This window comes from Nuphar pumila, chromosome 8, assembly GCF_984573655.1.
Source record: "Nuphar pumila chromosome 8, dmNupPumi1.hap1.1, whole genome shotgun sequence".
In the NCBI taxonomy this organism is placed as follows: Eukaryota; Viridiplantae; Streptophyta; class Magnoliopsida; order Nymphaeales; family Nymphaeaceae; genus Nuphar; species Nuphar pumila.
The window spans coordinates 21,656,097-21,669,670 of record NC_143256.1 but is presented as its reverse complement, the minus strand read 5'-3'; the positions used below and the strand labels follow the sequence as shown (position 1 = coordinate 21,669,670).

At 39.1% G+C, this 13,574-nt stretch overlaps 1 protein-coding gene across 2 annotated transcripts in view; it reads left to right on the top strand.

Moving 5' to 3' along the window:
* LOC149829771 (TATA-binding protein-associated factor BTAF1-like) overlaps positions 1-11,976 on the top strand; it is a 61,889-nt gene extending 49,913 nt beyond the window's left edge. Inside the window, exons 23-30 of one of the 2 annotated variants that reach the window (XM_090016082.1) lie at positions 7,483-7,587; positions 7,672-7,899; positions 7,989-8,255; positions 8,338-8,387; positions 9,883-9,992; positions 10,122-10,204; positions 11,288-11,500; positions 11,585-11,976. In XM_090016082.1, coding sequence (XP_089872208.1) covers positions 7,483-7,587; positions 7,672-7,899; positions 7,989-8,255; positions 8,338-8,387; positions 9,883-9,992; positions 10,122-10,204; positions 11,288-11,500; positions 11,585-11,758 — 1,230 coding nt within the window. In that variant the 3' untranslated portion in view covers positions 11,759-11,976. Of the gene's footprint in view, positions 1-7,482; positions 7,588-7,671; positions 7,900-7,988; positions 8,256-8,337; positions 8,388-9,882; positions 9,993-10,121; positions 10,205-11,287; positions 11,501-11,581 lie in introns of both variants that reach the window. The other variant, XM_090016081.1, reaches the window with a different exon arrangement.
* Positions 11,977-13,574: the final 1,598 nt, after the last annotated feature.

Sequence of the window (13,574 nt, the reverse complement as noted above, 5' to 3'; positions counted from 1 at the left end):
AAGCAGACCGTAGCTCTCTCCTACGAGTGATTCATCCTCCTGAGGTGGATCACTTAACGTCCAAATCGGCTCTGCTTCCACCAGCTCCTGAACAAAATTGACCTGAAAAGAAGCATCCGCTCTTGCATGCCCATTGATGTATTGAAAATGTTCAACCTCATCTTCCTGTTATCAAACAAGACATCTATTACATCAGTGCGGCAAATGATGCACGCGTTAACAGTAGCTAGGAAGGGGCGACCTAAAATAATGGGCGTCTACCTCACATCATCTACTCCCTCTATATCCAAGATAATGAAATCAACATGGAAGTAAAAATCCTCCACCTTGACCAAAACATCTTCAAGAATCCCTCGTGGGACCTTGATGGATCGATCTACCAGTTGCAGGGTCATCGGTGTCGGCTTCATCTCCTGTAACCCAAATACGTCGTAAAAGAAACCCGGCAAGATGTTAACGCTTGTTCTGAGGTCGAGAAAAGCACTCACACGCTTGACAGTAATGTCTCTTATGACACAAGAGATAATAGGAGCCCCTAGGTCTTTGAGCTTGGGTGGAGTTTGGTGATGTAGTACTGCACTCACCTGCTTAGTAAGACATCTTTTTCGGCACATCGGACCACAACTTCCGCTTCTGCGTACAAAGCTCCTTGATGAACTTTACTTATGCAAGGACCTACTGGATGACATCAAGCAGGGGGAGATTTATCTGAACGTGCTTGAAAATCTCAAGCATCTTCATCCCTTGCTTGCCGAACGACTTCGACTTCTCTAATGCCTCAGGAAAGGGGGCTTTGGATTTATAGGATCTGGAAGGCTTAGATTGGGGAGGCCTCCCGCTTTCCTGGGGCGTCTCAGTAGGGACCGACTGCACAACACTAAATCTCTCGCTTTCTTCTGCAGTCTCCCTCGCTCTATATCCGTTTGAGCCTACTTTTGATGGACATCTGTCATGTGCATGCCATGCATTGACTCCTTACCCCTAGGGTTAACCACCGACTGATTAGACAACGTTCTCTCGCTTCGCTTGTTTAGCGCCTCGGTGAGCTGTCCCATTTGCGTCTCTAATTTGACAATGGATTGTGTATGGGAGTTCAGGTTCGTCTTGATATCTGATAAAGCCTGCAACATCTTGTCCTCGAAGGACTGGCTAGAAGCAGACTCTTGGGATGGAGGCTGACTAAAGTAGGGCTGGGCTGAAGGGTAGCTAGATCTCTAAAAACCAGGTGGATAACCGTTTTGCCTGGGTTGGTTTCGGAAAGGGATATGGGGTTATTGTTGTGGATTCTTCCACGAGAAATTGGGATAGTTTCGCCAGTCCGGGTTATACTTGTTGGATTAAGGATTGGGCACATGTTTAGAGAGCTTGCTCTTGAATAAACTCAGGATAATGTAGCGCCGCGGGGCAGTCAAAGACGTGGTGTGCTGGGCGAGCACACAACGCGCACACCTGCATAGCTGGTGATGAATTCGACAACAACTGATCAAATTTTTGAGTCAGCAGGTCGACCTTGTTTTGCAACTCAAGGTGTCCCTATCTCGAAAATGCCAGCCTTCTTCGTTCAATCATGAGTAGGTGTAGCCCTCTCAGAACGTGAGGCCGAAGCGCGGTGCATCAAATTCTCGCTAAGGGTCTCAAACAGGGCTCACCCTTCGTCCTCACTCTTCAATATGAAAGTGCCCCCACAGGCTGCATCAACCGTCTGATGATTTTTCTCAGTCAGCCCATTGTAAAAGTACTATACCAGTTGCCAACAGGGTACTTGGTATTGGGGACACTTTTGGAGGTCTTTCATCCTCTCCCACGTCTCATAAAATTGTTTTATGCTTCTTTCTGAGAAAAACTGGTGATGACTTTTCAAAACTGGTTTGTTTTATCAATTGAAAAGTATTTCTTGAAAAACTCTCTCCGCATTCATTCCCAAGTAGTAATCTCAACCGTGTCTAAAGCCTTCAGCCAATGCTTGGCTTTTTCTTGAGGGAGAAAATGAACAATGTCAACCTCAACACATCATCTCTGAAGTTGTTGATCCGTACCGTAAAGCAGATCTCGAGGAACTCATCGAGATGACGGTAGGGGTCCTCGTTACTAAGACCGTAAAAGGAAGGTAACATCTGGATAATACTAGCCTTGATCTTAAATTGGTTCACTCCTACAACAAGTCCAACGATGCAGAAGGCGAGAGCGTATTCATTGGGAATGAAATACTCCCGAAGGGGCCGAGTTGACTGCTGATCCTTTGCCATGGGGCCGGATCAACGAGCTCTCCTAATGATACACTCAGGGTCCTCTACTGGCTTAATAAGCTTGGGGTCAAGCGAGCGTCGCCCTTGCATACACCTGAGGGCAGATCGGTGTAACAACCATCCTAAAGAAGGGTTTTCTACCTACCTAACGCTCAAACATGATCAAACCACAACAAACCACGAAACGAGCAAAATAACATAAATAAATAAAGAGTAATCAGTAAACAATACTTGCACCCAAGAAGATATTTTGTAGAAAGCAAACTATGTGCACGGTACCAATCGTGCACAATCACTTACTAAGGAGGTAACCTATTAGGTGGGCCGTGCAGGAAAAGTAAATTGGTCTTTAGGGTTCGCAAGCAACGTGGTTCTACAAATTTTAATTACAAAAACAAACTAACAATCCTAATTAATGTGCAGAAAACTAAACTATCAATCCTAAATAATTAACAGAAAGGAAACTACCAGTCCTAAATAAAACGAGAACACACGAGAGGCAATAAAGTGAATACTTGTTTTTCGATCGCCGTTCCCCGTCAACGACAACAAAAATTTGGTGCATGTCTTATGAAATAAATTTTTAAAGAGATATTTTTTGATAAAAATGTTTTGTGAAAGCCAGACACCAAGTAATAAAAACCGGCTCACACTAGGATGAGATCTGGGTTGAACTCAGGGAACGGGAGAAGAAACTTTGTATTCCACAGAATAACAAGATTTATTGCTTTTAAAATAAAAATAAAATTAATTAACTAATTCAAATGACAATATTGCCCTCTGCAGAGTGCTTACAAAAAAAATAAACAACTTTATTACAAACACAAATTAAAATTAAATAACCTAAAGCTAAAAGAAAAGAAAAAGATGCCTTCAATTGCTTGAGCTCTAATCCCTTGATCTTCACTGCATTACTTGAATTCAAGAGCAACTAATATTTTATTTCTATTTAAATGTCTTGGCTCTTCTGAGGGCTCTCTGAGAGGCTCGAAGGGCCTTTTCAGGGAACCTTTTAGGGACCGTAGAGGGTTGTTCGAGGGTACTATTGAGGGCTTATCGCACACACAACGGCTTCCGTCGCAGTTTACCTCCGATGGAGGGGTTGAGAAAAAGAACGTAGCCTTCCTTCAAGCTGCACGTGCCTTCGACGATGGGGACAAGAAGAGCCGACACTAGATGAGATTATAAGCAAGAAGAACAAGGGGGAGAAAGAGTAAAAGAGAGAACCGGTTGGGATCGAAAAGGGGGAAGAAGAGAGGACAGAGAGAAGTGGCAACGATTTTTCTCAAGAGGAAGACACCCCTCTCTTCTAAAAATTGAGTTTTTATGCACGATTTTTCCTAAAAACCCCAATTAGTTTTCGAAAATTTCAAATGAGTACACTTAGAAAATTTCAAACGTGTTTTCAGAAAAGAACACTTCTAAACCAAATAAAATATTAGTTGACAATTCTTAAACTAATTAAACTACAAATAAAAAAGTCCTAAACTAATCAAAACACTGAAAAATGCAGCGAAGACTTGGAAATTGGCGATTTTGCCATTATTTTCAATTCTGTAGCAGTTTCTCAAAAATATTGACAAGAATGGGCTTTTAATGCATTTTTTCGATGGATCATGCATAGAAATATATGTATAAAATGCAGAATTTATCATGGTTTTAAAACTCGCCGAGTCAACTCGTTGACTCGGCTGACTCGGCTCGGCTCGGCCATCCAACGAGTCAACCCGGCAAGGCAAACTCGGCCTGACAAGACTCGGCCTTGACTCGGGCCTGACTCGGCCTGACTCGGGCGAGTTCTAGGATGTTTGAAATTTGATTTTTTATTTGAGTTAAACAAACATGGGACGAAGTACGGTTGTTACAGACAAAACATATGTTTTGTCTGTTATGTTCTAAGGGTCTGTCCAATCTTGGACAAGCAATCAGACAGACCCTTAGGGTCTCTTGTGAGTGTGTCCTTAGTGGTCCTTGTGTTGGCTGATTTGGTGGACTGATGTGCTCATTGGATTTGTGGTATGTGTGCTCTTGGATCTTCCCTGTGTGTGTGTGTTAACTTCGTAACAGGTACTAAGTATCACTATCATAGCATAATCAACTATAATATTCATCATGTATTATCAGAAGCATAAAATTAAGGAACTAAGTATATGTTGGAAACTGGTAACTGGCCAGTAGCTAGAAGTCACTCAAGAGAGGATTCATAACGTTTTCATAAATTTCTACCAATAAGACAAATGTCAACAGAGCTTCACATAAGTTCTTGATTGCTTGACAATGTACAGAACCATCAAAATACAAAAATCCCGCTAATTCATAAGAAACAACATTAGGAGCCAGTGTTCATAGGGAAAAGAGTTTTAGCTCTGTTTGGGAGTGAACAACCAGGATTTTATATGCTGCATCTCTTTCGAGAATTTTTGTCATGCCACTTAATTTCATATTTTTAGACTGACACCATAGTTATTCTTCAACTTACTCGGTAGTCCTTTGTCTAAAAAAGAAATTTGAAGGCTATTTAGCAGGATATCCTAGAGTTTTTTGCTACAGCATTAGTTGCTTTTAATGACCTTTGTTCCTTTGTCAAGGATGTACATTTATATATGGTCACATGGACAACAAAAAGGACACATGGCATGCCATTGTTGTTCAATTTTTCATTAAGAATACTGTAAAAGGGGGCATGACACAAGGGTAACTGGTAAGTTGGGAATATTCCTGTGAGAGATCAGCCTATGCATTTTTCAATGCTACTGCTCTCTATGAATGGTTTAACTAGAAAATGACAAGCCCAGGAAGTAATACAAGCAAAAACCAAGCTAATTTAGTTGATGCCAATTGTTATCAGTTCAAAAGCAACCTAAGAAAGAGTCACATCTCTCTCCCAGTTTCAGTGATTACATGCCTTTACACAACCCAAGGATCTCTTGTTTACTGAAAAACATGGTTTGAGACAAATTATAAATTGTTTTTCTTTTAAAATCAAAAGTTAACAAAACCCGGTCCGAGTCACCGAGTTGACCCGCCGAGTCACGAGTCAATAAAGAACGACTCGAGTCCCGAGTCACGGGTTTTAAAACCTTGGAATTTATGCATGATCAAGAAGTTTTCTATCTTTTTTCTTTTTTCATTTCAAAGACAACTATTGAACCAAATACTTCTTAAACTTCATGATAGAATCCGTTCCATGTATTCTTGTTACTAAAATCTTTCTATATCTTCAAACTGTCAATGATATTTGCACAGACGTGCATATGGGGTGCTGTGTGTTTAAACAGCTTAGAGTGATTCTCACTTTTTATTACTCCTATGAATTCCCAAAGTCTTAATCAGTAGTGTCTTACATATCTCTACCAGAGAAAGCTTCAAATTTGATGTGAAGTTTTAATTTCATTTGTTGGAGCCATATTTCTCCAAAATAACAAACCATTTTAGGTACAGGGGAAATGACTTTTTGGTAATATAATTGCACTTTGTCAATTTTGCTTGCCTTGAATGTACTCACTTGGTTATTGTGCCAAGTGAATTTGGTATTGTCAATGGAGATATCTGGGAGTCTATAGTCCTCCAATTCCTTGTTAAATTCCAACATAGCTTCATTATGGAAGCTGGCTCCTTCTCACTCCTCTACCCCTCTTACTATGTTCCAATCTCCTACGTGTCATGGAAGTTCACCTAATGGCTTTTGAGAGCTTTCCAAAGATCATTATGATAGCCATTGTAATCTTATCCATAAATATTGGTAATAGTGAAATGCTTATTGCCATGGTCCACCAAACGTGTAATCAATTGATGTTTAGTGAGCAAGGCATCTGCACTTGACTTTCCCTTGGAACGGAAAAAACCATGATGTGTTTTAACGGTGGTTTAATAAAATTTCTTAACATATGAAGATTTGGGAAGGATCAATTTATTTTATGAAATGCATGAATAAAAATTTTGTTTGCAAACAAAAATAATCTCAGCATGGGCTTCAAAACGGCTAGCTCAATCTGCTCTAACACCCATCTTCATTCAATTCTCTGAATTTTCCAGCCTAGGCACTTTATAGATAGATTTGAATTAATTAGGTTGGGCCCTTAGTTGTCAAAGGCGACGCCTAGGCGCCACCTAGGGGACCTCAGCGCAGCCCCACTGCCTGGGCGACCAGGTTTGGGCAGTGGGGCCCTATAACTAAGTTTTTTTGTTTTTATTTTTTTTGAAGACATCATTTGTTTTCTTCTTCGAGGAGGAGAAGAAGAAGGAGAAAACATGTTATTTGTCTATTGCTTGTATTATGTCTATTGTTGAGAAGAAAATGACATTATTTGTCTATTGTTGTTAATTTTTTTGTATACATGATTTTATTTTTTGTGTATTGTTCATTCACATTGTTAGTTATATGGTTTGTTTATCCAATTGTTAATTTATTCTTAATTTGTTTGACCAAGTTAAGGTTATGTAATATAATTGCTTTACAGTATTCAACGACATATTATTTATCTATTGCTTATAGTTGATTTTATTGTTGATTGATTTTATATTCAACAACATATTAATTGTTAATTTATTCTTATTATGTTTTTTTTTAAATTTATTTATTTGGGGTACCGTAGGGGCTCATCGCCTAGGCTCTGCGTAGCGCCTATGACAGCTAAGGTTGGGCCTGAGCGCCCTCTCCAAATCATTTGAGATTCCATTAACGTTCATCGGGTTCTCCTTGCGTTGATGCAGTTGTTGGTGAGGATCACCGAGGAGATTGTCCTTTAACAACTCCGGCTCGGTTCTCCTTTCCTGTGATAACTTAGTCTTTGAAGAGACAGAGATGCAACATTCGTGTCTTGTAACTGCTTCTCAAAAAATTCTGCGAAGTCATGGACCTTGGATCTAGGACCCGATTTCAATTGATGGACTTGGACCCAGAACTATTAACCACATTCTCAATCTTATAAAGGAGACCGATTTTTTACTATTTTGGATAGAAGAACCATTAAGATTTTCTTTCCTATATAGCATTTCCTTTATCCCTTCACTTACGTTCCTACCTAATATTAGAATATCTCATCATATTTGGTTTATCTAGATAAGTGTGTGCCTCCAGAAATCCCCCTTAATGAATGAAGTTTGCATTTATATCTATAGAATGGTCGTCATCTTGAAAGTGAGCATATCTTACTTCCAAAGTTTATCTTTATTTTCTGATTGTGATTGCTCATTTCTGGTAACAAAATACTCATTCTATCATTTCCTGCTTCAGTTTCAAGCCACTTATGGAAAGCCATTGCTTGCGGCCAAAGATTCAAAATGTTCTGCTAAGGATACCGAAGCAGGTTGTCTAGCTATGGAAGCATTGCACAAACAGGTGCTTCTTGCATGTGGATTTCTTGTGAAAAAGCTGAACCCCCATAGAATGTCATAACTCAAGCTTTATGTGTCAATGGAACAGGTTATGCCTTTCCTACTCCGTCGAACAAAAGATGAGGTTTTATCTGATCTTCCTGAGAAAATTATCCAGGACAGATACTGTGATCTGAGTGCTGTTCAATTAATGCTTTATGAGCAATTTTCCAATTCTGATGCAAGAAGAGAGATCTCAACGCTAGTGGAATCACAGGATCAGTTGACCATCTCAGAAGGAACTACTCCATCTAAAGCATCTGCGCATGTCTTCCAGGTATGATTAGGGTACTGATTTGATTTTGGGAGTGGGCTTATTTACATATCATCTTTCAGGGGTCACTTATGCTGAACTCTAAATGCCAGGCTATGCAATATCTGCTAAAAATTTGTGGCCATCCGCTACTTGTCCTTGGTGAGAAGCCTCCAGAGTCACTTTTGCATCAACTTTCTGAGGTGATTCCTGCTGGTGCTGACAATATATCATGTCTGCATGAACTCCAACACTCCCCCAAGTTGGTTGCTCTTCAAGAAATACTGGAGGAATGTGGAATAGGCACAGATACAACCGGCTCTGAATCCACTATTTCTGGTGGTGGGCAACATAGGGCTCTGATTTTTGCACAGCATAAAGTATGATTCTGGAATATCTTCCAACTTTTGTCAAGTTTTGCATGTGTTATTTCACTAACCTGCTTGCCCCATTCTGTTTCAGTCCTTCTTGGATATCATTGAGCGAGATTTGTTCCAAACTCACATGAGGAGGTTAGCAAAAACACAGGGAGCTTCCGTCTCATTGGTTTCTGTGTCTTAGTGCAGTTGGATTGAGCGGTTTCCTTTAGATTTTGATTTTTGAAAATTTTGAAAGGAAAGCAAGTTTGCATTTTGTCTTCTATCCCATTTTTTATCTTCTGGAGAACAAACTATTTCGGTATTAATAATAGCTAAGTTGTTGTAGGAACATAATAATAAATGATAAGATTTCAATGCTTGACATGTAAGGTGGGAGGTAGGGAAGTATGTTTGAATTTGTAAGTACTTTGAAGTTCAGATTACTTGCTAGAGGGAGCTGTTATTACATTAGATACAACATGTTGTATTATGAGAGTTTGTGGCATTACTTTTTTAATTGTTAGACTTGGAATTAGGTACAGGATTGTAACAGAAAAGATGCTAACCTAATGTAGTTGGATATATACATTAGTACTTTATGCAATGCTTTTTCTATTTATTTTTTGTTTTTAAGTAGAGAAGACAGATTTATGTAAATTCTTTATTCATAAATGACCTGAATCTGGATGCCATTATACACAAATTTTTGCTTTACAAGATAAATATCAGATAAGTGGTCATAAAATTAAATTACACCACACATTGATCAATATTTCATGTACAGACATCTGTAAAATAAGATTCTTAGAGGGAGAAAATGGTCCTAGATTCATGAAATAAGTGAGGAATGATATGAGGGTAAAGAATGCTCTCTATTGAAGTCCATGCAAAAATATTTGTTTGGATAATGCATGGCAGAAATGAAGTTAAAAATCTTCCATTAATAGTAGTAATCGACCCTGATTTGCATGGAAGTTTTCATTCAGAAGTATACATTATAAGTACGTGTGAAATGATCTCAGCAGTGAGCTATTGAGATTGACGATGGACACTAGAAGATGACATAATTTCTAGCAAACCTTAGAAAACAATTTGAATAGCATTGCCTATGAATAAAGTAGATTACGAAGGCTGTGAAGTAAGTTTCATGCACACATGCACAACCCACTCTTGAGATTCATCATGTGCAGGCTTGTTTATTAGCTATTACTGTTATATGTTATTGGTGAATCGTTATGTTATGGTCAACGTCATTCTAGAGGCTTATTTCTAATCTATTGACATAAGATGATTTAGGTTCCTGTGTTAATGTTCAGCACAAAGTTGTGGCTCAGTATAATGTAAGGGCTTTTATATCTTTGGTAACTTCTTCTCGTCTGTAGATTAGTTTTCCTTCTTAATGTGCATAAGCATCCACACCCCCACACATATAGACGAAAAATGGTTGCTTGGGAAGCCATTAGGTCTTGAATCAACATAATTTGCTATTCTCAGCGATCCAATGTATTTTCTCACCTACTTATCTTTATGCAATGAATATAGGTGATCGGTGATCCTTATTTGTCTACTAATTTTATTCCTGTGTTGTTAGAGAATCCAAGTTCAACTTACACTGTTTCTTGATATATATGGTTTCCTCTGTCTGCAGTGTCACATATTTGCGACTTGATGGATCAGTTGCACCAGAAAAACGTTTTGAAATTGTCAAAGCTTATAACTCAGACCCTACTATTGATGTTCTCCTGCTCACGACACATGGTGTGTAGAAATAGTTTTATGCAAGCTTTTTTCTTTTATTTTTTTTGTGATAAGCAACTGGAGTTAGTCTGACATTTTTATGCAATCCATTGTTAGTGGAAATCTAATATTTTTGTGAATGAATTTCAGTTGGAGGACTTGGATTGAATCTTACATCTGCAGATACCCTCATTTTTATGGAGCATGATTGGAATCCGATGAGAGATCATCAGGTATCAGTTTTTCGTCCTTTCATAACAAGCTTGCTGCAGTGATTTCTATAACTTCATTTGTATTATTTTTACTCCAAAACTTTTTTTGTTGGCTGTTAACACCATGATATCTTTTCTTTCCCAGCAATTCCTGATACCATTATGGTTCCGTACATTTATTGTAACAGCAAAAAATATTCTCCTAATTTTCACATATATTAGTTCTATAATTGGAGTTTTAGGAACCTATTCCAAAATGGATCTATACTTTTTTGGTATTACATAAGTTTATGGATTTACCTTGGTGTTTTATGATTTGTTATGGTTAGAAGTTTTGAACTTGGTAGCATCAACTAAGAACAGTAGTCTGAAGAATTCCATGTATGATATATGGAGCTATTTGTTGATGCCAGTTGGCATACCACTCTGAAAAATCACCAAAACTGTGTAGGTTCTGTAATGTAATGCCTACTCAAGGGTGATGTGGAAAAACTTGAGCCTGAGTATGATTATGATTTTAGAAGATCAATGTGAGAAACATCAAGAAATAGTCCATGTACTCCTTTTGAATTCTAAAGCCTTAGGAACTTCACATTTTGCCGCATCTGTTGAGAAAGGAGCGTTGCTGAACTAACAAAATGAATAGCATGAGAAAGGTTCAGGTTGTGAAATACTTGAAGATGGACTTCCAGAGATCTAGGCTTCATACTCTTTTATTTGAGTGTCAAAATTCGTTGCACAATTGGCTATCCTTAGCTGATGTGCAATTTCTGCTGCATGCTTGTGTTTGGACAAGTGGTGACATCTTTCAAACATGCCTAGGAAATACCTATAAGTTGCAGTCTTTCACTTTAGACAGCATATTTGAGGCTGCCTTTATAAGCGTCAGCAACAACACGTGGGTATCATATAAACCAACAAAAAAAAATCCTCAATTTTGTCATCTTACGCTGTCAAATATGCACGTGGATCCCTGATTGTATGATTCACCGTTTTCTGTTCCAGGTTTCTGTTTATTGGATATGAATTGTATCTCTAGGCATTTATCACTGACATGTGACCTTGGTACAATTATTTTTGATATGTTTCTGGGTGTTTGATCAGGCCATGGATAGAGCACACAGGCTGGGGCAACGCAAAGTTGTCAACGTCCACCGTCTCATCATGCGTGGAACCATAGAGGAGAAGGTCATGAGCCTCCAGAGGTTCAAAGTTTCAGTTGCAAATGCTATTATAAATGCAGAGAATGCCAGCCTCAAAACAATGAATACCGACCAGTTGCTAGATTTATTTACTTCAGCGGAGATTGGTAAAAAGGTAATCACTGAACGATTCTTATGTACATGTATCTTACTAGAAGCATCAATGTCTCACTGGATTGCAATGTTTTACATATAGCAGGGTGCTGGGCAGCTTGGTTCTTCCAATCCTGATCAGGATATGATTGACAAGAAAACTTCAGTTGTTGGAAAGGGATTAAAGGCTATGTTAAATAACCTGGAGGAGCTCTGGGACCAGTCACAATATACAGAGGAATATAGTCTCAGCCAGTTCTTGGCAAGACTGAATGGCTGAAATTGATCAGCTATGTAAAAAGTGCAAATTGAGTGAGACGTTCATCGGCTCAAGAATTTTGACATTTGGTGAAATTCTTTATTATGTAATTTATCTGTAATCACATGTAGAGCTAACAGGGCAGAGCAAGCCAGCCTCATAGAATGTGCAAGTGTAAATTATGCACATTGTATATAACAATTGCTTTTTAGTTCAAATGGAGTCCATTGATTTCACAATGTCTTTCTGCATTAGCAAATCTATCACTACTATCAAGGCCCTTCCATTCAATTAGCTTGTGCCTGACATAGGAGAGCTTGAAGTGTAGTCTGATCGCAGCCCATTTACTTGAGCAAGATGCCTCTCGCCACCATTGACGTAATGATTCCAATAACCCCCCGCTCCTTGAACCACCACCTCCATGCGAAGACCTTTTAGGGTTCGAGGGCCTCCCATGCCCCAGGCCAACCATTTCATGGCATGGTTCGAGATTGTAATTGGATCAGCATGAAAGGACATGTCATGCAAACTTTGTAACATGGGTACGGAGACCAAAAGCCTGCCCAATTTTCTCCTGACCAAAGAAGCTCTCTTATTATACCAAGTGTATTTTGCACCCTGCATTGGTAATTCTGTTAGTCCACAATCATCAATAATTACACATATTTCGCGTTTACGGCTGACTTGTTGAACTCTTCCATGCGCAAGATTGAGTTGGAATCAGCTCCTATGCACCTTTGATCCGTGAGCCAGGGAATAAGCTCATTTCCAACTTTCATTAGCTCCTTTCAAAATTTCCTCTTTAGCAGACTCGTACATGGTCCATATACTGCAGTGAAGACAAACACGTTGTCGCTCTTGGGGTCCGAGAAGAGGACGGAGAGCGAGAAATCTCCGACATATGTGATCGTGCCAGAGAGCTCTCTTCTCCAAGCCATCAAAATGCCTCTTGCTGGTCAGGACTCATAACCACAATTCCGCCATAGATTATCCCAGAAAAGCATCTTTGTCTCTTGAATGCACAAAATATCCAGTTTTTTTTTTTGCTGAATTATACTAGAGAGGTAGGTTTGTTTTTTGTGACTGCTAGGCCACGTGCATTCCATGACATGATCTCCATTTGCATGACGAGACATCGTATGCCTCTGTTCCATTGACAATTGCCCTCTCTATACCCAAGGACTTTGTTTCCTCTTCTTGTCCAGTTCCTCAAGAATTGCCAATGTCATCTTAAGTTTGATGGCAACAAGGTGAGGGTTATGCTGACCAGAAAATCCTCTTTGTCCATACTATGTTCCATGCTTCCCGTATGTTAAATCATGGTCATTGGCAAATTTGTCAATGATTTGGTTTACATCTCCTGTGGATCTGGATTTGGGTCATGTATGGTTTAGTTATCCGGATAATCCTCGAATAATCCTTATAGCTACTAACCCAAACGATGGCTTGAAAGATAAGCCCAGCAGTCAAACTACTGTCCCTAGCCAATAACATACCTTCTCTTTTTGAAAATCTCTCCTCCGAATCTAATCCTTTGATTCTAGTTCCCAATTTTCCCAAAGGCTTGATTCCGGCCGCTCAACGACCTATAACATACTCCTTCCTTAATAATGATATAAGACTATCCTTTGTCCACAATGGCTGAAAGTTGAACCTTGCCTTAAAGTTTCATTTAATTATGGGCCAGGTTGAAAGAGTCTCTTCAGCCCAATTGGATTATTGATCTTGATTTCATGTCCTCAGAAAGCAAAAACTGTACCATCAAGCCATGCTAGTATGTAAGGGGGAATCCCTTCTACCACCCATAGCTTTTGAAATCTGCATTTACAAGCTTGGT